This window comes from Aquila chrysaetos, chromosome 13, assembly GCF_900496995.4.
Source record: "Aquila chrysaetos chrysaetos chromosome 13, bAquChr1.4, whole genome shotgun sequence".
NCBI lineage: Eukaryota > Metazoa > Chordata > Aves > Accipitriformes > Accipitridae > Aquila > Aquila chrysaetos.
The window spans coordinates 8044575-8069092 of record NC_044016.1 but is presented as its reverse complement, the minus strand read 5'-3'; the positions used below and the strand labels follow the sequence as shown (position 1 = coordinate 8069092).

At 44.7% G+C, this 24518-nt stretch overlaps 2 protein-coding genes and 1 long non-coding RNA gene across 4 annotated transcripts in view; 2 read left to right on the top strand and 1 right to left on the bottom strand.

Annotated features, from left to right (window-relative positions):
- The window catches only part of LOC115350158, a 42856-nt gene that overhangs the window by 6124 nt on the left and 12214 nt on the right, over nucleotides 1–24518 (top strand). The window contains exons 2-5 of the long non-coding RNA XR_003926337.2: nucleotides 11406–15862; nucleotides 17452–17489; nucleotides 18117–18199; nucleotides 18907–18990. This is a non-coding gene — a long non-coding RNA (uncharacterized LOC115350158). The remainder of the gene's footprint in view (nucleotides 1–11405; nucleotides 15863–17451; nucleotides 17490–18116; nucleotides 18200–18906; nucleotides 18991–24518) is intronic.
- PFN3 (profilin 3) lies at nucleotides 1158–2458 on the bottom strand. Of its 2 annotated transcripts, none has more exons than XM_030035479.2 (2): nucleotides 2150–2458; nucleotides 1158–1939 (listed from the first exon to the last, which is right to left on the bottom strand). In XM_030035479.2, the coding sequence occupies exon 2, from the start codon at nucleotides 1646–1648 to the stop codon at nucleotides 1244–1246; it is 405 nt and encodes a 134-aa protein (XP_029891339.1). In that variant the 5' UTR covers nucleotides 1649–1939; nucleotides 2150–2458; the 3' UTR covers nucleotides 1158–1243. The 2 variants fall into 2 exon arrangements, with proteins under 2 accessions (XP_029891339.1, XP_029891340.1); XM_030035480.2 differs by having other exon boundaries at nucleotides 2221–2458.
- On the top strand, nucleotides 2511–13134 carry MTARC2 (mitochondrial amidoxime reducing component 2). Its single transcript, XM_030035476.2, has 7 exons — nucleotides 2511–2794; nucleotides 3045–3218; nucleotides 6746–6908; nucleotides 8610–8750; nucleotides 9754–9815; nucleotides 9899–9970; nucleotides 10510–13134. Exons 1-7 carry the CDS (start codon nucleotides 2526–2528, stop codon nucleotides 10634–10636), a joined length of 1008 nt encoding a protein of 335 aa, XP_029891336.1. The 5' UTR covers nucleotides 2511–2525; the 3' UTR covers nucleotides 10637–13134.

Below are 24518 nucleotides of genomic sequence, written 5' to 3'. Positions count from 1 at the left end.
CTGTGGCAGAGTCATAAAAGTCATCAAGAGTAATTATTTTTGACTCAGTGGGTCAACGATTTGAAGGTGGTGGGGGAGGTCTGGTCAAACCAGACCAAGCAGTTTAGCACCTATGATTTACCTGGCACAATGTGGGGGGGTCCCAGGGGTATAGAATAGGGGGTGTCTCACCATGGTGAGTGGCCGCAGCCCGTCTGTGCTGCAGTGGGACAGCGTGAGGTGGATTCAGGCTCGCTGCCAGTCAGCTGCCACGGCTGCCAGGAGCAATGGAGCAAGGAAAGCCCGCACATGAGGAGATCGGCCCTGCCGGAGATACCCCTCGAGCCTTCCCTGCATCGGTCCCGTCCCAAGCGCACCAGTTCTGCCTCATTTCAGACTGGCCATTTAGGGTTACAAGCAGGAGCAGAAGGAGAGGGCTGTACTGTGGTGAATGGAGGAGAAAATCTGCAGTGTCGGGCACAACTTCACATTCTCCTACGGGGGCTTACAGGGACCTGTGACCTTGAGGGCAGAGAGTGTGACTGAGCAGGATGGAAAGGAAGGAAACTTCAGAAGATCCCCATGCCACGGATGCAAGACAGGTAACTTACCTTGTAAAAAACCCAATTTGCTCAGTAAGGTAGCGTAAGAAGAGGTTTCAAATGATATGGAAGGTGAGCAGGCGTCAGACTATCTCGGCACGTGCCTCCCACACAGTCCAAGAGCAGCGCAAGGCTCTGCTGATCAATAGTTAATCTCCAGAATGAACTGGGCTTGTTCCAGGGGCAAATTCAAAATATACACAAGTCCTGCTTATCCTTAGTCTTGTGGCCTACTTGTAGAAGGTAGGTCTCAAAAACCATGACTGGCATTAGGGCAGGATTTAAACAGCAAAGTGGCAAACGAGAGGGCAAAGGGATTGCCCTCCCTCCTGCCTTTTCTCGAAGCTAATGTTATCAGAGACCTTCACCCCAAAATCAGTCAGCAAAATGAGAATAACAGGGAGCAACTACCCAAGATGGCTGGGAGACCACTCAAGTAATACCGAGCATTCTGATGAGGAATGTACATGTTACTCCCTTCTGCACCACAGCTGGTCAGGCAGACTGTTAAGTGTCCCAGCATTGCTGCCTGCCCAGCACCCCCCCCCACCTGAAAGAAGCAGGCAAAGACACCTGCAACAAAATCAGGTTTATTTCCCTTCTCTGCTACAGCAACGACTGTGCCCCTGTGCTCAGGCAGAAGACGTCTGGCACTATTTGCTTCACGCTTTCATGCCCACAATCATATCGTGGACCTTTTGGTTGAGGGCTCCTCCGTGGACTCCCTTCTTGCCCACGAGGAAGATCAGGGCTTTGGGGGTCTTGCCAATACAAATGGATCTGCTGTCACTGCCTTTGCTTCTGACATCCATCACGTTGTCTTCATCCACCAGCAGGCTGTCACGAATCACACTGCACTTTTTGCCAGCTATGGTGATTCCTGTTAGCAGGAACGTTTTCCGATCCTGGCCTGTGATCAAGCCCACTTCTTGAGGCGAGATGGCTGCGAGGAGCCCTCCTGGCTTGGCCGCCCACACGCACTTATTGTCAGAGAGGCCCACGACAGCCACATCTTCAACGTTCCTGTCCGCCAGGATGCTATTGACGTAGCATTTCCAGTAATCCATGGTGGCCCGGCTGCCCGAATCTCGGAAATGCCCAACGCTGAGCTTCCCCGTCTTCTACCTGCTGGGACTTTGGTCTCGGCACACTGGTCCTAAAAATTCCAGTTTGTGAGTTGGGCCTCCAGATCCCTGCAAGCCTGAACGGGGGGAGCTGGGGGAAATCAACAGCCAAGGCTCTCGCTTTGCCTGCGAGGAGCGACCTGTGACGACAGCAGCGTTTGCCACTCCAGCCTGTTCTATGATGTCACATTTCCCTCGCAGCCGGGTGTCCCACAAAATGACTTCCCCGCGACCCTGCCGACAAGAGGGAAGCTCTCAGAGGGGGTCTCATGAATTTGGTACCCTGCAGCTGGGGCGGGCGGGGGCCTCAAGGCAGCCGAACGGCTGGGGACCCCCCACCCCAACCTCAGGCGCCGCCATTTGCCGCCCCCCACACCGGCTCTTCGCCTCCAGCCACCCGTGTCCCCCTTCTTCTCCGAGTCACACCAAACGGCTGAATTTCACCTGCTCGGGCAGCCCATCCTTTTTCAGCGACGCTGTTTTTAATAAAAGCCCAGACGTTAGAAGAAACGCACTGGCTGCCTGTGTTTCGTCAAGCTGGCCGCTGGCAGCGAGCGCTCGAACTCTTGTTTTCCACGCTGCGATCGCACTCTTCTTCCACCGAAGCCCTCGGCCCCGCGGAGGCCTCGGCCTGGGGCAGCGGGCGGGTGCCGGGCGAACCCCCGCCGCCCGCCGGCGCGCTGCCCGCAGCGAGGTCCCTCAGGCGCCAGGCGCGGCGGGGCCGGAGGGGGGCGGCCGCCGACCCGCGGCCCGCCCCCGGCCCCGGCCCCTGCCCCGGCCCCTTCGGGCGCCGCGCCGCCGCCGCCGGGGCCCAGTCGCCATGAGCGGGGCGAGGGGCGCGCTGGGCCTGTCGCTGCGGGCGGCGCGGCCGGGCTGGCTGTGGGGGGCGGCGGCGGCGTTGCTGGCGCTGGGCGCCCTGCTGGGGGCCTGGCGCTGGGCCGGCGGGCGCGGCCGCCGCCGCCGCCGGCTGCAGCGGGTGGGGACGGTGTTGAGCCTCTTCGTGTACCCGGTGAAGTCGTGCCGGGGGGTGGCGGTGCGGCGGGCGCAGGTGACGCCGTTGGGGCTGCGGAGCGGGGAGCTGCGGGACAGGTACGGCGGGGGCGGGCGGGGCGAGGCGCGGTGCTCCTGGCCGGCCCGAGCCGGGGGCAGGCCCCGCTGCTGTCGGGCCCGGTTCTGGCTCGGCGTTTGTTCGATGTGTTGTCCTTCAGCGCCTTTGAAGAGGCACCTGTTGTGGCGGGCGCTGCCGTGCCTGGCACTCCGCAGTGCTGCGGGAGTAGCCTGAAGCCGGCGTCGGCCTTTAGCCTTGGTCGACGCGTTTCTGTCCCCCGTCACGCTACAGGTTCTGGCTTGTGACCAAGGAAGATGGGCACATGGTTACGGCTCGCCAGGAGCCGCGGCTGGTCCTCGTTTCTGTCAGCTGTGAGAATGGGCACTTGGTCTTGGAGGCCCCAGAAATGAAGAAGCTGTGCTTGCCTGTAAAGCTCCCCAGGAAAAATCCCGTGCAGAACTGCAGGTAAATGAAGGAGGGTTGTTTCCCCTCCCTTCTCTCTAAATACCGCCTCTCGTTTACATGCTTTGCTGTTCAAGACTGTGTGATGGTTTGCGTTTTCTTATGCAGAAATTGGAGGGTGAAAGTTGGGGGCTTCTGCTTCTTTTGTGGGAGGGTCTGTCTCCCCATCTGCAGAATGGAGAGAGACTTAAGGCTAGGGCCTGTACTGACAGGACAAGGGACAGTGGTTTTAAAGTAGAAAAGGGTAGGTTTAGATTAGACATAAGGAAAAAATTTTTCACAATGAGAGTGGTGAGACACCGGAATGGGTTGCCCAGAGAAATTGTGGATGCCCCATCCCTGGCAGTGTTCAAGGCCAGGCTGGATGGGGCTTTGAGCAACCTGGTCTAGTGGAAGGTGTCCCTGCACATGCCAGGAGAATTGGACTGGATGATCTTTAATGGTCCCTTCCAAGCCAAACCATTCCGTGATTCTGTGAAATTCTCTGCCGTGTGTTATATAGGAGGCCAGGATTGATTGTCATAACAAAAGGTCTAGTTTTAATCTGCTAAACACTGATGGAAACAAATCTCAGGAAAAGATGACACAGTATTCAAAGACCATACATTTTATATCTGCCAAATGAACTGTGATCTTCAGTCTTCATAGAATGTCATGTTTACTCATTTGTGTTTACTTCTAGTGTTTTCATTTTTGCTTGAGTGAGCAATTGCATCTCAGAGCCTCAGTCATACATACTGGTATTTCTTGCTCACCTCTAGTAGCATCAGCATTTTTGGATACATGCTGGCCATTTGGAATTGGTGAGATGTAAGGGTTTAGATTCGCTCACCCCTGTCTGTGGGTGTTTAACTGAGGTGCCTAAATTAATAACTTGGTTGCCCGACGCTTACTCTGTGGTCACTGGGGAAAGATGGGCAACCCCAGAGAGCAAGTCATTCCCTGTAGGTGCTATCTCAAAAGGGTTTCAGGTGAATGGTTTACAATTGCAGTCATTTAGCTGTGTGCCTAGAGTTATGCCAGATGAATGCAAGCATAGTTATTTTATCTATGTATTGAAATCCATGCTGGAAAATTGCCAGGGGGAAGCAGAAAACCTTTTCCCTGTTAAAATGTCAATTAATGTGTAAGACCATTTAGTAACTGGAAATGGTGTTAGCCCATACAGAGATACTGATAAGTGTTTTTCCTTTGGGTAGCAGAGAAGGTTAATGTACCAGCTGCTATAATTAAAAGAGTGCCGGAAAAGAAACTGCATTCACTAGCTTTTAGCATAAATCTGTTGCTGTGGAAACCCTTGATCAGCATAGCTCAGTATCTCTGTTTATACAGGGCCAGTGCAAGTTACAAGTCATGGAGAAATAGGACAGTCTTTTAAAAATCTGTCTATAATGTGTATATGTTAGCTAATGACACATACACTGCAGAAACATGCAGTTTTCAAGATGTTATTTTTCTAAAATTTGTTGTGCCATTAGAAAAATATTTAAATAGACTAAGTGCATTTCAGTAATGAAAAATTATCTTAGATTTTCAAATTTTACATCTCAGTGATTTGTTCTTCTCTTGATTTTTTTCTTTCTTTGCCTTAATAAACTATAGCACACTCTGGCTTTAAAATTGCTAGAATTTGGGAATGCAAATAAGCAAACGTTAGATGCGTGTAAACAGACTTTAAAAATTACTGAGTTGTTTGGTAATGTAGGTGGTGTCATAGGATGTGAAATTAGCGATACCTAAACATAGCCTCATACTTTTCAGGAGGAAACCTGAAGTTTTGTACGACTCTGCTGTGCTTAAACAATTTGCCGTTTGTCAGCTGAAGGCTGATTCTTTCTAATCCATTCAGCCATTCGTAAGAATGAGGTTTGGGAATAGTACTATATTCAGGCAAATGAAGATTTGGTTTTTGCTCCTAGATTCTTCCCTTCCAGCTTGTGAGTAGCAGTAGCTGTCTTACTGCACAGTACACTCTGCCGCCAAGGCCCTCTGCACAGACTTGTATTTATTCCACCACTGGGCAAGCATGATCCCTTCAGATTGGTACTGGCTCATGCCCGGTAGTTGGGAGCTGAGGCAATGCAGTAGTGCCTCTCGCTGCAAAAGGCTGTGCAGATGCTCATCTTTAAAACTGGTATGTCCAGCTGCAGACTTTACATGGATATTTAAAAATCCTGTGTTGGGGGGAGTCAAAGGTAGGACTGAAGCCACTGTGTAGGCATAGTTTCTCTTTGTGCAAATGTTAGAGGGTTTCTATAGCCCTCTGGTTAAGAAGCGTGTTCTTCATTTGTGCCCTTTGTCAGTATGTCAGTTTGTGTTGCAATACTTAAATTGCATGATCTAGTCCCGTGGATCCGTATACCACCGAGTGCTCAGGATAGATCTGCTTCCTGGGTGGAAAACAGTAGTGTTGGAAGCTGTAAGACACTCACCTCTGTTGTCCTGCCAGCCAGAAGGCATGCAGACGCTGAGAGAATGGAGGGAAGAGAAAGGCAGTTGAATGCTGTCTGTGGCAATGGCATTTAACCCCAACCTGTACCACAGCATTGATACAGGGATCCCAGCAAATAAAGCAGCGATATTGCTGCCAGCACCCTAATGATTCATCTCTCCCCCAGATGAGTAAAGGAGGGCTCCTAGGAGCTGGGCTCGGGCTGGACGAACTGCCTGGGCATCTCTATGCTTTAAGCTGTCCAGGGTATGATTGCAGAGGTACAGGAAACTGCAGTGCATTTGGGTCAAAATCACTATTTTTAATAGAGTAGTAAAACTATTGATGACTGGTGTGGGAAGTTTATTGAAAGGCTGAGTTGAGGCTGACCTTTTCTTGCCAGGAAAGCGTTCCTTGCGTAAACTTGTTTGTATTCTGCTGTCGGTGGCTTTTTATGCCCCATGGACTTTGCTTCCATTATAAATCTTTAACCTCTCTTAAGATACTGAGCTATTCTATATGCTAAGTTTGAGCTTGAGAGTTTCACTCAGCTCTGGCTAAATTTTTACAGCACTAAAATCTGAAGGAGAGCTTCCTTAACAATAAGGGACACTTACAATTAATAACATTTGTAAATGTCAATTACAGTAACTAACCACATCCTTTCAAACTATGATTCATTTTCTGAATTTAATTACCTTTTATCTTTTGGTGTTGCAATCGCGTGCAAATGCAAGAGTAGACCCTTTTTTTTGCTTGCAGGTATGGCAAACGGGTAGGTTTGTTACTGGTCATTGATGTGACATTTAGCTCTGGGCACCTAAAGGCTATTTCACAGCTCATTCTTTTACCAGCTGGTATTGTCTGGCCATGTCCATATTACTTAGCTTTCAAAACAAGGTGGCCACAAAGACGTTGCACACTGGGAATGACCCTTGTGCCAAATTCAGAAACCGACTTCCACCTCATTATAATCCAGGTGGTTTGTTTACTGTATCTTGCTACTAGTATTAAAACAAGTTGTTTGCCTTTGAACAATAAACATCCTTGAGCCTTTGGCTTTCCAGCTAACTTGCTGATGCGTCTTGTGACTCTTCAGGCTCTTCGGACTGGATATCCAGGGCAGGGACTGTGGAGATGAAGTAGCTCAGTGGATCACCACTTTCCTGAATTCAGAGCCGTACCGACTGGTGCACTTTGAGCCCTCCATGGTGCCAAGAAAGTCAAAGGACATAATAAAACTTTTCCGAACCACAGATGAGGTAAATGAATGTTTATTTTCTCAGAAGTACTTTCTTTTAACCATTTCCCACCCACCCATTGAAACGTGCCCATTCCGTCATTGGTGATTGATTGAGCCCAGTTTAGCAAGGTATGTAGTCATGTACTTAAACCACATGAATATTCTTTTCTATGATGAGATGACTTGCTTGAATTTTACTTTAAATCTGTTCTAAGCTATTGACCATTCACAGCTAAAGAGTCTGATGCTGGTGTTTGAAGAGGAACTATTACATTGCAGAATAGCATTCCTTTTGTGCCTCAGTAAATATAAAAAAGTTATGTTTTTAAAGATGTTTTGATGGTGTAATCTGTGTTGCATAGAAAACCTCCGTTCCCTATCCCTTGTTAGGTCTAGGAGTGTACTGATATGAGTTGTGTTACCTCATATTTTGTTTAAAGGAACAATGCTTAACCCACAGCTCTATAGTTGTGGGCCTAGGAATTAAAATCCAAAGAAGGTTGCAGAGGTTTCATATCTTATCTTTTTCTGTGGGAAGAGGCTTGAAGGTGTGTGATTAGATAAAGTTAATGCAGGCAGGGAAAGGAGTTGCTGTGCTCAGTCAGTCATCCTCATGCCACTGAAGCCACTGATGCCCTTCTTTCTGTCTGAACAACTCTCACAGGAAGATGGTTTGAACTGTACCTGATGAGTGTAAGCTTTTTAAGCAAATGCAAATTGTGAATACCTTGCCTTACTGATGTGATGTTATTACCTATAGGGCATCAGTGTTTTGCTTGTTGTTGCACAAAGAGGAGAAGGTATATTCAATTAGGGACTTCTATAGATACGCGTTTATTATGTAAGGGCACTGAGACCAATACAGAAGACTAGGTTTCAGCAAAAGGGATGTCAGATTAGGAGGTGTGACATTCAGGAATCCGAACATGAAAAGAGGGCAGAATCGTTTGTACAGGTATTTCACCACTCATCTTCTTGTGGTTGTAAAGGTACGTACAACGTGGGGGGTGGTGAAGGATAATGTAAGAGAAAGGCAGGAGGAGAGGTATACACTGAAATTCCTGCCAAATTTCCTTTTTCTTTTTTTTTTTTTCTGTGGAACTAGCATATATAGGGGTTTTCTTTTAATACTGTTCATTGGCCTTGTTTGCTAAAAGGGCAGTCCTCCCACTTCCAAGCAACTTAGACTGACAAATGGACAGTTGCAATTTGGTATTGCTGTTCTGTATATGAAACTCCCTCTGGTGTTGTGATAAGATAGATTCATTATATAGAAAAATCCAGTTAGTGGATTATAGTCAACCAGATAAGTTCAGCAGGTCCATAAACATTTTAAGTACCTTTCATAACTTACCATAACATGTTTTACTGATATACTTAATTCTGTCTGTAACACCTAGAATAAATGTCTGGGACATGCATACAGTATTATTTTGTAAGAAGATGTGGTAGCTTATAGAATTTTGGTTTAATTTTATAAGTAGAAGTTTAGTTTTACAGTTTGAGCAAATGGAACTTGCCATGGTTACTGAAATAGGAAAGCGCATTTTATTTTACTTGTTAACCTACTTTCAGGAAAATTAAAATCTGAGTGCAGCAGCCTAACAGTCCAGCTAATATGTGGCCACTGTTTCCAACATATCTGTCCTTCTGCTGTTCAGTAACTTTCGTCCTGTGCTCTTACAGCAGCCTTAGGATTTGTTTGTGTTTGTTTGTGTAGGTTGCCTATCCTGACTGTAGCCCAGTCTTGATCCTCTCAGAAGCTTCACTGGAAGATTTAAATACCAGGCTGGAGAAAAAAGTTAAGATACAGAACTTCAGGCCAAATATTCTTGTGACAGATTGCGGTGCTTTTGAGGAGGTAAAATAACTGTCTTAAATGTCTTTTTGAAGGCTTGGTTATGTTTCTTTGTAACTCAAATTTCCTTATGTGATGGTGCCTACAAGGATGAGGAAAGCTGCTCTTCCGTGATTTTTACAACTGGTTTCCAGAGAGATACAGCTTCTGCTCACATCAGTGCATGTGAAACACTGAGGGAGTAGACAGGTCCATGAATGCTTATTTAGCTTAGCAAAGGATAAAATAAGGGTATTTAAATGACAGGCTTGCTACTGAAAGCTCATCTTAAGTGTAAAGTAGGGAAAGCTACGCATGGTATAATTGATCAATTAATGATACAAATGAACAATTTGTAAATTGACAGTTTTACAGCCTTTGGCACAAGAGTAAAACTGACCCTTGCAATACTGCAATCTATCACTGCATCTCTGACAGTATTCTGGTAGTTCAAAAAACACTATCTAGGAAGGTATCTGGTGATGAAGTGAACTGGTAATGGTGGTGTTTACGTGTTTTTATGTCATGTTGCCGTTTTTCCAAAGAATTTGCTCTGTATAGATCAGATAATTTCCCAAATCTAAGAAGTTCCTAAAGTGGGAATGGGTTTTTGTCTTCCAAGAGAGATTGCAATAGGTGGCTTGCGTAGATGAGAAGTGAAAACTTAGTTCCACTAAAAATTTCCTTTCTGCAAAAATGGTGACTTATCAGAGGTCACAGATCAGATTATCACACATACAGTAAGAATAAGCTTGCTTTAGGTTCAGACGAGTCCATGCCGCAGAATGAGATTTGTTACTTGTGTATCTTTCTTCCAGATATAATTACTAGTGGATCCTGAATTGGATGAATGCAGTGACTGCAAGTTTTTCATTAAAATAGTACCATAATATAACTGTACTTATTTTGAAGGTACAAGTAAAGGTGATCATCTGGAATGGTACTGCTTCTTCTAGGAATGACTGTGCCACTCCTGGAAAAATGGTTGCATGTGGATATGTCTAATCTGTGTATTACATTCCCTCAGGACACCTGGGAGGAGATTCTTATTGGCGATGTGGAGATGAAAGGGACAGTGTGTTGTGCCAGGTAAACATTTGATTATTTTATATAGATGTATAGAGATTTATGATAAGAAGCTGTTATTGATTTGTCACTGTCTGTCATTGCAGGTGTATTTTAACAACTGTTAACCCAGACACTGGGGTCTTGGACAGGAAGGAGCCCCTGGAAACATTGAAAAGGTTGTAAAAATACCAGTGCTTCTTAGGCTGTGGGAGTGGATTTAGGCTAGATCCCAACAGATGTTAGACTAGTATTTTAAAAGTGGTTTGAATTATGTGTGGGGCATAATAATGCAGTGTAAAGGTCTGTGTATATTGGCTTCCATTCTACTTTCTGCAATTCTATACGGTAAGAAAATTGAGGAAGTTCTCTCTTCTTTCTTGCAAACTTTACATTCCCTGTCCCTTTCATCTCTGCTAGGGCAAATGCCTGGGCTAACAGGTATTTAAGGTATTCAGATGTATAACTTTGCAAGTTTGGCATTTCTTTTTACAAAGTCTTTTGTATGTGTATTATACACGGATGCGTGAATACAATCAGGCTTTTTTTCTCCATTTGAAGTCCTTGTTTCTCTTAATTACAATATTTATTTAGTTTTTAGTCTAGTATGGTGACCGAAACAGGGCAACACTATTCAGGTGTCCTCTCTCTCATCTCTGATATTTTGATGTTCACAGTTTGTTACCACCGATTCTAAAGAAGTGCTCTCTCTCTGCAGTTACCGCTTATGTGATCCATCTGAGCAACACATATACAAATCCAGCCCTCTCTTTGGAAGGTACTTTGCCGTTGACAAAACTGGAACGATTCAAGTTGGAGACCCTGTGTACAAGATGGTCGAGTAATGAGAGAGACACTGATCAGAAGATGCTTTTCACTTTGATATGCGAATTGTTTTCCCATGTACTTGGTCACCAGCATAACTTTTTCTTACTCCTTGCAATATTTTTTGTGCTCTGTTCCTTTGTAAGGTGCAGGAGGTCTTTGAGGCTGTGAAGTGCCAGTCATTTCAGATCATGTCATCTACTAGCATGGCTGTAGCAACCATGTCTTAAGATTTTCTGGAGGCTGTGATAGAAGAAACTCTAATCCAAGACTTCACAGCACTGCTGTGAGTATCGCACCTCCTAAAATTTTGTGTCAAGCTCGCTGTCGGAATCCAAAATTACGTACAAGGGCTTTGCATCGTGTATTAGTTGCATTCAGTGCCTATAAAGAACCACAAACACAGTCATGCCAAGTGTAAAGTAAATATGTTGGTCACAGACCTGCCTTTACAAGTGAACATGGAGTGCAGATGGCAAGGCTCTGTCTTAGATTCCACCCTTAACTGGTCCTAATCATCTTACCCTATCTGTGTCTGGAGGTACTTTTTTGCAATGTTTCTTATCCTGCGGTCGTTTCCTGAAGATTAGTACTGTCTTTCGAGATTGGAGCAGTATCAGAAGGAGAAGGATTGTGGCCTGACTAAATGCTACTCTAGTCTAGGGGTGGGAACACTGGCCAATGATGTGTAAGACTGTGGGTTTGTTTAGTTTATGACCTCTGCTTGATAGAGTTTGAACCATCAATTTTTTCTCCTGTGAAGCATACTGTAACATTGAGGCTGTAGAGCAATGATGCATTTGCTAATGTATTAGTAGAACTTCCAGTTTGACTAAACAAATTAGGTGTTCACTGGATCAGAGACTTTATGCACATTGGAGGGGAAGAAAAGGTGTTGGGAGTGATCCAATACTGAGCCTGCCCCGTTCAAGCTGATGTCCAGGCCAATATTGTAGGGCTCTGTGTTCATGCTTGATTCCTCTCTGGCTCAGTGAATCTCTTACTATAGAAAGTTAGGCTGCTAAGCAGATGTTTGGGAAGCTGTGGTTTTAGACTGAGCATGTTAACATTCTTACTGGTTACGCATTTAGATCTCTGGTTGCCCCCCACCCCTGCCCCTGTTCTAACAAAAATGTCACCCATTTTTAGGAAGCTGATAATTATATTTTCTGCTATATTTTATACTGCATAAAACAGATAGGGGAGGAAACTAGTTGGATTATGGCACTAGTATCTTTTCTTTAAAAGTTACATGATTATTTTTTAAAAAAGAAAGTGGACTCCAAGACAAAAGCCGGCCATCTTTCAAATGCTTGTCTGCCTGTTGCTTTGTTATAGATTACTAGATCTAGAAAGACTGTTGAACTAGCCAAAAAGAGGAATCTAATTAAGTGTGAAGAAGGACAAATATGACCCAATTTGGTGTTTAGATTCTTTGTTTTCTGTTGTGAATATGAAACTGGAATTGTGCTACATGTTCACAACTCAGACCTGTAAAATGAAGAGCTGTCCTGCCTTTGAGCAAATTCAGACAGATGTATGTGGCAAGCCTGAAGCAAGCATATGCGGAAGGTAGTTTTCTATTATTTGTGAACTCAGAGTTGCTCTGAATATCCTTTCGTTAGCAGAGTGCTTTTTAAGTATTGAGTTTTCCTGTGACAAACAAGTGCCCAGTTTGGACTGCACGTTGCATATTTGTGTATTGTTATGCCTGATGCAGCAACTAGTGGGAGGAAGTGAGAGAAAAAGAATCTTTTGAAAAGAAAAATAATCCTGAGGTTCACTTTTTAAAAGTATATGTTGAAGATCCTTAATATTAGAAGCTGAAACCTTGTGGAATTCCTAATGGTATTATTAAGCAAAGACAGCCTGCTGGCCTGCCAAAGCAGTTAGTTAAGTGTGTGTCTCTTCATTAAGTCAAAGAAGCGGAAGGAAAGAGAGCTGAATTTTTGCCTCTAGCCAAACATTTTTTCACTGTTGTTTTAGCACCACATTAGGATTTACGCAACACTAATTGTGTGGTATAGATCATGTTGCCTCTCGTTAGGCTATCGTCAATTGGGCTAATTTGGAAATAGGGCTGTCTTTCCAATGAGAAACTGCATCTGCATTCCTGTTAAGAAAATGTCATAGATCTGAAACCCTGATTTATCCCTGTAAAAGCCCCTTGGAAGAATTTGGCTAGAATGCTAAAACAGGTATGTGTCTGAGTAGAACACATTTCACAAATGACACTTAAATCAATTATGTGATGAAAGAGGGCCATTCCAGGAAGTGGAGAGCATAACTTACGAACATTACAATATAAATATCTTCATATAAATGTTGAACTGCTGTAACTGTAGGAATTGTGCTTGATTTTGCTAAAGCCATTTAGGAAATTGACTGAAAACATGTCAATCATAAAACACTATTTTTTAAATTGTGTACTTAAAAATGTTAATTGCTTTTTTAACTCTAGAGGAAAAAAACAAAAGTATAAACTTCTATTGAATCCAAACTCTTGTGAGGTGTAAAATTTGTGAATCTTCTTTTTTTCTTTGTTTTCTGTTTCGGCATTTAACTTCTGCTCCTGTTTCCAGGACTTCATTTATAATTAATATTTGTGATTTTTTTTTTTAATCTTGCCCCTAAGTTCGGGAAAATATGCAGTTAACCAGAGGAAGCTATATGCGTAAGAGAGAAGTACCATCAGATGTAAGTGGTCTTCAGACTCAATTTTACAGCCCTTATAATCTAGATGATGAAAAAGAGGTTTACAGACTATCCGCTTTTTTTCTACAGACATATGAAAATAGGGCAAAATGGGTTTGAAAGTAGGAACGTACAGTACACTCAAGTCAATGCAAGGTCGTGTTTCCTGTTTCAGGTCGCTAAGTATAAAGCCAGAACTTTTTTTACAGCACTTACTACACCAACATAGTTCTTGCAGAAGTCTGTGTGAGAGAAGCACAGTCTTTGCAGGCAGAAATTTCCTGGTTGCTTTGAGGTGGGTACATCTTCAGCCAAGTCTGCCCCCGCCGAAAAAAAAACCACCGAGAAAGATCCATGCTTCTGCATCTTAAGGAGAAAAAAAGTCTTCCAAAGGCGTTGCTCCGCTTCTTCATAAGAAGAAAAGAGATTCCTGGCCCTTGCCACTACAAATGGCAAAGGTTTCAAAAAGGGCTGCCACAGGGTGTTAATTTCTTGTCTTTTCTAGCACCTTAAATTGCCTTATTCTCATTTGAGATCCATAAGAAATCCCCTGTGCTAGGCAGCTGCAGGGCTGTGGACTACACCTGCAAAGTCTTTGTTTCTTCTGGACAGAAGGTTCTTAAAAAATAATGCAGGCATCAAAACCACATGTGTATTAGTCTTTTCTTCAGCTGGAAGAGAGGCAGCATTCATACCTCATAAAGATTCCTATTAAGCCATTGTGTTAATATTGACAATCTCTACTTGGAATGTCGCTGTTACTAGTAATTATTTTTGCGTTTTACCTGGAGAAATTGGCGACATCAGCAAGGGTTTCAAACACTGGGCCTCTTCTGAAACAAATGTGTTTACTCAACATGACAATATTTGGATTCTGGAGCCAGAATCTTCACTTGCATTGACTTTCCTGGTGTGGGACAAGGGTTTTCACCTATAGATGTACTTCTGATTTTCTTCACTTTTATTTATTGGTGTTCCTTTTCAAGTATCTTGAAACAGTGCCATGCCTGTTTCAGCTAGCAGAGCTGCTTCCTGGGCAGTGTATGAAGAAGATGCCCACAGTGGAGAGGGGAGTGCTGGATGCTGCTGTGTGACTGCATTGTGTTGTGTGGGAGCACACAGTACTGGTCAGTGCTGGTGAAGCAGGAGTTAATATCTCTTGGCTACTCAGCTGGTAAATGTGTGTCTGGGATTGTTATAACCAGTCAAGCCTAGCAATGAAGCTTGGACTGAACCTGTGGTGAAGGTGAGTATCGTCTGCCACAGCTGAGACTGGCATGAAGCCATGAAGCAAAGAGAGCTGAGGAGGTGCCCATCTACAGTGAAGGGAAGGATGGTGTCAGCATGGCAAGTGCGGTTTGCTTGGTCAGGCAGACCAGGGAACAGGAATGGTTGGAAGGGGAAAGGAGGTGAGGAAGGCTCAGGTATGTAGAGGGTGTGTGTTGGGGCTGGAGCTGCAGGAGATGGGGCTGTGAATTGAGGCAGGGAACTGGGTGGTTGCATGTTCTCAAGGTGTTTCTGTGCAGACGGATTTGAGAATGAGCCTTAGTTGTGGGGTAGCGTCGACTTCCAATATTCATCACAGCCACTTGTAGCCTGGCCTGAGAAATGCCACACTCCCCAGTGGGCAACAGCTCATCATGTTGACTTCAGGAAATCAAAACACAAGTAATTGTAGCCTGAGCTAAACAGCAGGTAGAGACTATCTTCTGTCTGTGCAGTCCATAGGCACAGAGAATGCTGTGGTACGTCATCGTGAAGAATTTGGGTGGGAACCTCTCTCATTTTTCTGACCCCACGTAAAGCTAAAGCATCTCCCCTTTGCTCTTGGACCATTATGCACTAGGCACCTAGCTGACTGAAATTCTGCTTTCCTCCAGGATCAGTATTATAGAGAAGAATAGTATCTCCACTAGTGCACAAAAATTGCTCTGACAGCTTATCACTGCTTATTTACCAGCTGACTGTTCTCACTTTCTTTAGGGGCTAGATAATAAGCACAGTGAAACAATTACTGTGCTTCATTGATGTGCTAACCCTCATAGCCTCTTTGCTGTTGAACTCCAAAAACCAGCTGCATTCACTGTTAATTGAGGTTTGTCTTCCACAGATAATGAAGGATGATGATTCTTCAGTCATAGCAGGCATGATTATATGCATTGACTCATGGACAGTTATTTTCGACAGACCTGCCTATATCACCTTGGCATAAGTAAAAGGTGATTGCTAAATGTCTTACCTCCATTTATCAAGATTTCACTCATAGAAGTGTAGGACTGAAAGAAACCAGCTGGGTCAGAGCATGCAGTCTTCTCTAATTGCAGAAAACAAAGCAATAGACATTAAAAAAACAAAGCAATAGACATTAAACTCCGACTTGGAGAATACCTTCTTCATCTGTCTTTACATACCATGGGCCACAGGGCACTTCCTGTTATGCTTCGAAAACTTTACATTTTTAGTAAAAGATCAAAAGCAACAGTGATAGTTGGACTACAAGAAGATGATGGAAGAGATCAAGAGTACCAACAACATCCTAGATCCTTTCAAAGGTAAAGACTGAGCTCCTCAAAATATAAGTCTTCCACTGTGTTTACAGCTGTGCAGTTTGGTGGTCAGTGTTAACTCTCCATTCCTTGGGTTTATGTAAGGTAGAGCAGAATATCAACCTCTTTCCAATTAGCTCGAGACAGGTGACATGAAGTTTTGTTTCCCTCAGCTCTCCTTTATTCCTTTATTTCTGTTTAATAGTCCTAAAGCTGTCGGATAAGGGTTTACTGCATCCCAGGCTGCGTGGTCTTCAGCAGAACTAACTCTTCCAGCTCATGTTCACGTGTTCAGAAATGTGCGTCACAAACATCCTAATTGGGTATGTGAGGGCTGCTATGTAATTAATCCTGGAAGGGCACCAAGAAGCCAGATAGATCCATTGATCTCAACATAGTTGTAAAAAGTGGAAAAATACCCGATCCTTTCAGACTTCATGGAAAGTATCTGCTCAGCCCTGGAAGTGGTTATAGGAAAAGGCTGAGTTTACTTGAAATGCAAGGGCACACAACTTGAGCCTTTGAACAACCAGGTCAAAAAGAGAAGGCTCTTGGGCAGTGTGTCTGATGGAGCAGAAAGTCTATGCTGAACCTCACTTGCATGCAACCCTATGTGTAACTGCTCTCTAACTGGGCAAACTGTACCATGTCGTGTGACCAAAACACGTGTGTAAGTGGTCAGCTGGGATCTCCCTCGTTGCGAGACTCTTCATCTGCTAAGTAGGGTGGCAGTGCTGGCTGTGCCCTCTGGGAGGTCCTATTCTGGGAGCAGCCGTGCTCCAGGAGGCCACTGAGACTTACCAGCCCCTGGGAGGATGCTGAGAGCAGATACAATATAAGCAGGTGCTGCTGAGAACCCGGCTCCATTTATCTTCTGGACTCAGCTTGGCCTTGCGGAGTCTATCTTTGGAAGCGGTGGCAGCAGTGCTGGAGTCAGTGTTGTACATCCATGAAGGGTTAAGCAACGTATGTACTTATTTTAAGATTGCCAACAAGAGCAAAGTCTATCTGATTTCTTTAGTTTGAACGTGCAGCTGGACCTGAGGGAAGGCAGGCAGTGCGGCAGACAAGGGAAAGCTGCTAGAGTAAATAAAAAGATGAATGTGCTTTTCCCCTTTTTATTCTGTTGCGCTTAGCAACTATAGAGAAACTGCAAACATGGATGGCATAGCTAAATATTCTCCTTGCATGGGGAGAAGAGGTTGGCTCCTGCACCCAGAGAGGTTAGAGGTAGCAGTGTGTCTGAAGCACTGGGCTTCCAAACTGTGCCTGCAACTCTCGCGCTGCTGGAAATACTTTGGAGCCTCGGTGTCCGTGGCCTTGGCTGAGAGCTGCTCAGACCCAGACACCACAGGAGCTACAGGCAGGGTGTGTGCGAGGCAGGTCCCAGCCGGAGCTTCTCTGGGCGCTTTTGAGTATGGCAGGTTTCCTCCGGAGTGGCAGGATGCTGAACTCCAGCTATAGTCCAAACTGAAAAGGGGCAGCCCGGTACACCCCTTTTCCCGTGGTATCTCATTTGCACACAAAGACTTAGTTACTTAGTCTGACTACGTAATTCACTGCCATTAAAGCTTTTTTTTACATTTGTTTTTCAGGACGGCAACAGAAAATTCTCACTTCTTTATTTGCACAGGTATGTTAAAATATGATTTCATTTAACTTTAAAAAACCCCAGAACACCTCCCCTTCCCCCCAAAAAAACCAAACCCAAACAGAAAAGCCCCAAACCCTAAAAGCAAAAAACCCTGGGTTTTATTTTTTTGTTTGTTATGAGAAAGATTCCCAACACCTCAGTACCAAGCAGTAGAAAAGCTGTATTGCTGATCAAGTGCAGTCCTTTACTTAATATGTGTAATCATTATGGAGCCATCTACCAGCATCTCTATTAAAAATGTGTTTTCCTAAAAAAACCTGTCAAATTTAACATCCTTACAAGAGCCTTGGAACACCAATGCTTGTCTTGCATTCCTCTGACCTTTCTGCAACCCAAAAATAGATGTTCCTACCCCACTGAACTTTCTACATACATAAATACATTTGATGCCAGCTAGTTTGGAATAAAATAGGCTATATTTAAAGCAGATAGTTCCTGCCGTCCCCAGTCCCCCTGGGATTGTTTGCCCTTTTTAAATGGAGTAGGTTTGGATAAAGTATGTGTCTCTGGCATGCCTGTTCTGAAGGGGCCTCCCACAGATGCTATTTAATATATCCTCCATTAATTCAAGTAGGAGAGGTCAGTGTATTTTATCTATTCATCTAGATGGAGCTGTCAAAGTGGATTTGGAGCTGGATTTAAAGACTTCAAGATATGTAAATTTAAAAGAGGGGGAAGCATGCCAACAGGTGAGTCTGAATACAACCATGCTTATACCAAGCCCATTTATTCTTTTAAAAAAATAAAATTTGATTGTGCGTTATTTATAATAGACTTCAGATAATGCTTTTGGTTTTGTTTAGGGTTTATTTGTGGAGTGTCAATGTTTAGTCTGCATATTCTCCCCAAAATTACAAAATCCTGAAATTCTCCACAAAAATCATACAACACAAATGTGGTTTTGAAAAAAACAATTGAATTCCTCCTGTCCTTTCTCACTTTCTTTAGGGGGTAATGCAATACGGACATTGCATTTCCTTTCGTCTTAAACCCTTACTGTAGTCAGCTGTTCACAGAGCGTGTGTGTGTCTATGTGTATATACGTGTACATGCATAATTGTTATTGAAAGTGTAAGAAATCAACCTTTGTTTCAAAATGGTGTTGTTTGCATTTATACTCGAATACTTTGTTTTGTCAGGCTCCCCTGCTCCAAACAAATGTCTGAAGGCATCTCAAGTTGGCAAGATAATCAGCTCTGACCACTTTATTTCCATTCCTGATTGCTTACTTTTTCCCATGAGAAAATCCTTTTGAATAACATATTTAACTTGTGTAAGGGAATAGAAGCTCCATTCCTGCAAAATGTGAAGGTTCCCTGGCTTACTATTCTTGTTTCACGTTCACCACAACCTATTATAGATGTATGCATGGGTTTTTTGTTTTTTTCCCTGGCAGGTTTCCACCAACAAATGGAGGCATCACTTTTGGTGCATCCTCTGGACTAAAAGGCTCCTGGCATCAGGGAAATAAAGCAAGATGGTACGTAGTGTCCCAGCCCTGGACGAAGTTGTGATAATTAGCTTTTGAAGCTTTAAAACTTGTCTTCCCCCCCCACTTCCCTTTATTTTTCTTGGCTTATTTTTCTTTCTCCTTTCTTTCTCCATCTTTAGTGACTGGAAAATGACCTGGTGTAAGGGACCTTAAAGGAAACTTTCTCTAAACGTCCAGCCTCAGTGCTCCCTGCTGCACTTTAAGTCCCTCTCTATCATACAGATGGTGCACCCCTTAGTGTATCTGAGTACTTGGTCACCTTTTCTGCAGGTTGAACATCTTTCCTAGAACTACAGTGGCTCTTAGTCCAGTTGCTGACATAGCCTTCCGGGGTGTAGTGCAGCCGGATGGGAAGCGGGCGATGGGATGACACCGGGACTCTCTGCTCACCTTAGTGTGCAGTGAGGTCAGGGAAAGGAAAAGGAGAAGAACTATCGTAATTCATTAGAATGGTAAATAGTTTGGGATTTCTGTTTGCCAAGGCCAAGGGGATAATGTGTTTCTGCTGCATAAGGGTAAGTTCTGTGAGAACGTAGGACCCTCGCCATTGCTCCCAGGCTTCCACATTTTACCCCAGCATGCTCAGCAGGTTCCTGGAGAGACCAGTGCATGGTCCTAAATGCAGCCCTGCCTTGCAAACACCAACCTCCAGTGCGTGGTGGGGCGCACCTGGCTGCATTGCAGGTATATGCACTCTATAGGGTGTCTGTAAGGCTGGGGTGAGATGGGCTTTCCACCAACTGTGCCAGCAGCGTTTGTGAGGGAACTATGCAGGGAGGTGGGGAACTGAGCCTGCAGCCTCCCTCTGTGCCGCAGAGCTGGGTGGCAGCTCTGGTGTGTGCGCATCTATGCGGCCTTATAAAATAAGCCTCTGCGTGCTGGGTGGCATCAGGTGGCATCCACTGAGGTATCCGGTGGAATTGGAAACCAGCCTTGTGTGTGTGTTGGTGATCAACTGCAGCGTGTAGTCTGCTTTAGCTTTTGCTATGACTGGGAGGTACTCTCTGCTGAAGGCTGTCTTCTGGCCTTCTCCAGAGAATGATGTTGCTTATCTTGGTTTTGCAACTTCAGTAAATCTTTCACTGTCTTTTCCAAGTGATCTCTTAGGTGCGCTGTGCTGGGATATGCGGGGTTTTCCAGTGTGATACACTGTCCTGCGTGTTGATTGTGCCCGTGCTGTCGCAGAAGCTTTTGATTAATGTATCGCCTGGCTTTTCCATAGATGCATGCCACATATCTACTTCTTGAAGATGATATACTGAGAAAGAAAGATGCAAAATCAATTTGGGATATAGGATGTCCCAGGCTTATTGGGTTAGAGTGAATGTATTTATGTCTAATCCCACGGGTGTCGGGAGTTCTGTTTCTCTGCTTTGAATCTTCACCCCATATTGAAATTAAACTCTTGGCAATCAGCTGTGCCAAGAAATAAATAACTGACTGACATTCTCCCTTCAAACCTGTCCCAAGTGAAGTTTTATGCATGGTTATTTTTGTTTCAGTTGCATCTGTGACTGGAACCAGTCCCTGCCAGTGGCATGGCTGAACAGCAGCCTGTGCTTTAGGGAGCCTTCCATCAACTGTGTGGGACAAGCCCAAGCCAGGCAGGAGCACAGGGATGACAATAAGCACACAAAGGTTTCACACAGATCAGCTTCTTGAGAATGTTGTGCACAATGTCAATCTCTGAGAAGTAATAAGTACATTAGGCAATATCTTGCAAGCTGCCTCTCTGCTAAAATGCCCTCGCCAATTCTGCAAGAGGGACTAAACGAGTGGGAGAACAGTCGCCTAGGAAGGAAATCTCTGGAAGCATCTCTCAAGGCAGGCATGAGTGATGCTGCAGAAATGATGCCTCATTCAACAAAGCAGTTATTTCAAGGAGTTTCTTCTAAAGTCAGGGCAGGATTTATTTGTAATAACCTATGATTGCTGAACTGACATATAAATAGTTGAAATAACCAAGAAGCTATCTGTGAAGGCTAACATGTTGAATGACTGGGCAGCACACCCCGAGTGAAGGTGCTGTGATAACGGCGTTCCTGGGGTGTGCAGTACTGGCAAGGGAGAGAGCGGGGGCTCCTGTTTTCAAGAACACAGCTTCTTGAAAATGGTTTTCCTTCTCATATGCCTTCCTTTTGGCCAAAAGTTCAGTATTTTTAACATTATTCTTTTAACATCCTTTTGATGCATCAGAACAAATAGAAAAAAACACTCTTCACATGTCACAAAAAAACCCTCTCGAGTGCGCTTTCACTACATTTTGGAAAAGCACTGGGGAAATCCCTCCTCCGAGCACCGGGCTGCTGCTGCTCAGCCCTGGGCACCAGCCTGCTTTGCCCGCAGCATTGCTACCCTGTAGTGCCGCAATAGCTGTGTGCAATGGAGGTGGCACAGGCGAGCGGTGGAGGGCACTGAAAGTCTCCAGTCTCGGTTTTTATCTCGTTGGTAACAAGCTCGTGAAAATGTTGTTGAGTGTTGTTTCTGCAGCCAACTGGCGGAGCGGGAAACCATTTCTGAATTAGAGCCAGGAGTCGCTTGTAGAATACTCTGGTGGCTGCCCCGCGACGGGCTTGCAGCACCTCGGGCGCGTTAATTCAGCACCTGGCAAGCTTCAGGCTTCTTACAAACCCCAAGGGGAATGGATAATCGTCCTGTCTTTCTCAGAGAGGAGCAGAGTGAAACACGAGAGGTGAAATGCTTCGATAATGACAGTCAGCTCCTGCCAGCATTTCGCAGTCAGAAAGCGGTGGCTCCTGGAGGGCTGCCAGGCATTTCTCAGAGACAGGCAGGAGCCTGTGTGTGCCGTGCAGGGTATGTACAGCGAGCCTGCAGCATCCAGGATCGCGTGGCGTGCCGGCCGGCAGGCTGCACGTAACCTGCGTCTGGAAGCCCCGTGGGGGTGCGGGCCAAGGAACTCCAAGGCAACAGTGGGTGAAGGCTGGCACGCAGGGCTTTGCTAGGTTGAATCCAGAATGGAGATAACACGTGAATCTTGCCGAGGACTATCTCTGCTTGGTGCTCGGCTGTGCTGTGAGGAGCTTGGGTTGGTGCTACAGGGGGTTTTTTTGTCTTGTGCTTGGCTTTGTGGGGTAGGGACGCCTTTAGCTCCTCTTCCCTTGAGGTATTGGTTGTAGTTATCTCCCTTTCCGAAGCAAAGACTGGTGATAATGGTGTGTTACCATCATGGGTAGTCAGGGTTTATCCACAGCTGCAGTGGAGGCAAAACTGCATTTCGTTCCTTCGAGGAGGAGGGCAAAAGGCTCATTCAGGATCTAATGTTGCCTGCTGGAACAGGAATGGCTTCTCTGTGAGGCGTCCCATCTTCCTAACTTTACTGCAGCCCACACAGTCTGCCCTCATAAACGGATAGGATTTAAGGACACCCGTATGTACGGCAGCCCTCAGTTTGTGGGCAGCTGACCAGCAGAGCTTGTCCAGGTTAGGCACTAGGAAAAGCTTTCTGAGTGGGAAATAGGGGGAGAAGCTGGACTGGATTGTGCAGGCATCGGGAGAGGCTTTGCTATTGGAGATTTTTAAGGACAAGTTGGACAAACCTTGCCCAGAAATGGTAGCCGATCCTGCCTTAGGACAGGGATTAAATTGGATGATTTATCACAGTCCTTTCCACCCCCTTGTTCTGTTTTTTTTTGCATTGCTGCTTTAGTCTGTAAATTCTTTTTAGATGTGTAAGTGCAGCACCTATGGTGGTGATGTCCTCTCCCAAGGGTGCTGGCAGCATAGACATGTTATGACCTCCCTCTTCCCTGCTTATGAAAACATGTTAGCCTGTGCTGATGCACTCTCCCACACAGAAGTGGTCTTTGGGAGATATAAGTAAGAAGTATGCATAGGTATAGCACGGCAGGCAGGGCCTGGAAGGGTGTTTAAAACATTGTAGCCTATAGGTTCAGCCACTTACATTATAGATCTGGCATTTTAAGTCATTAAAAACAAATGGCAATTCCTGCCTATGCTGGAATAAATAACTTTGGATAGAAAACTCTGTACAAAGAATAGACAGACTAAAAGTGATTTAGATTGTTATTGAACTCTCCTTACACCTTCTGGGAAAAACAAACCAAACGAAAAAAACACAACCTAGGGCATATGTAATCTGTGGACACAATGAAAAGCGGAATTAGCCTCACATATCCGGAAAGTGCAACAAACCTGCGTGGTTTCACTTAAGTTTTCGTTTATACTTGTCAAAACTCACAGTGCAATATGTTACATTTTCACCCTCAATTTCCACTGGAAATTGCTTTTAGAGTGACTCATTCCTTATTTGTATTCTTTTTGTGGTTCCTGACATGTTCCACATTTCAGTAGCTCTTCATTTGAATACAGACAGCCTTAATCACTGGCATTTTTAGTTATCTTCTTTGAACTGTTAAAGTTAAGGGTTTGTAAGCCCTAAGAAGCCATACATCCAGCATCTCCAAGAGTGAGACCTGAAACTGAAGAATCATTTCACCTGAATAAGGTGAGTAGGATTTGACTTGAGATCTCAGTGTGCTACAGCTGATCTTTGCCTTTCTCTTTTCTTCAAGATGTTTTTGTTGAACAATACTGCAGGGATTTGTGCTGCTGCTTCTTCAGAGCTCTGTTTTTTTTGTGTGAGCTGTTTAGCCTGATAAACTTTCCACACAGGACCATCCCTGGTTTTGTTACCATGTTATTTATATATAAAAATGCAGCACTGGAAACGTATCACTTCTGCCGCTAGACCTGTTCCAGTTGAAGTCCACATCCAAGAAGTCCCCATGTGGTCTGCTGCCGTGTACCTGCTCGCTAGGATCTGTGTGGATAAATGAGAACTGTGTCTATAAGGGACTTCAATGCAAATAAACTGAACTCTGCCCATTTTCAACCATCTTACAAAATTTAGAAACTTCTCCCAGATAAAAGAATTCAGCATGAGCTCTCTAGCCTGTCTTAGGACTGTGCATGAACTTTAAGCTCCCATAAATATAACAAAGTGTAGGTTTCCAGGAAAGGGAATCATTAATTTGAGGGACTGATGTTCTTTGCTGCATCCCAGAGGACAGATCCAGCTGAGGATCCTTCCTTCACTATGGCCTGGAGAGGCTTTCTATTTGGCAACACTGGATCCTAAATCTGTACTAGCTCTACAGTTGTCAGCAAACTATTCTCCTAATGCTGTCCTTTTCCAGATGTTCAAGAAGTAAAGCTGCATTTTACTCTTATTGTCAGCTGTTTGACAGTGCTGCTGCTTTTTAAATAAATACAAAAGTTAAGATCTTAAATCGCTGATAAAGTATAAATACACTTTAAAACCACATTTGAATAGAGTCGCTGTCGCTCACCTGTCAGGGCTCTGTTGCTATTGCTGGAGCTCGGCTCAACCTTGGCTGAATGTTTCAGGGAGCTTTGATCCCCTTAATATTTGGGTGTTTTGGTATTACTGGAAACGCAACTCTTCGGCTGGGATCTTGGGAGACATCTCCCTCTCCTTTGTGCTGCTTGTGGTGTGTCCACAAACACACTGCTGG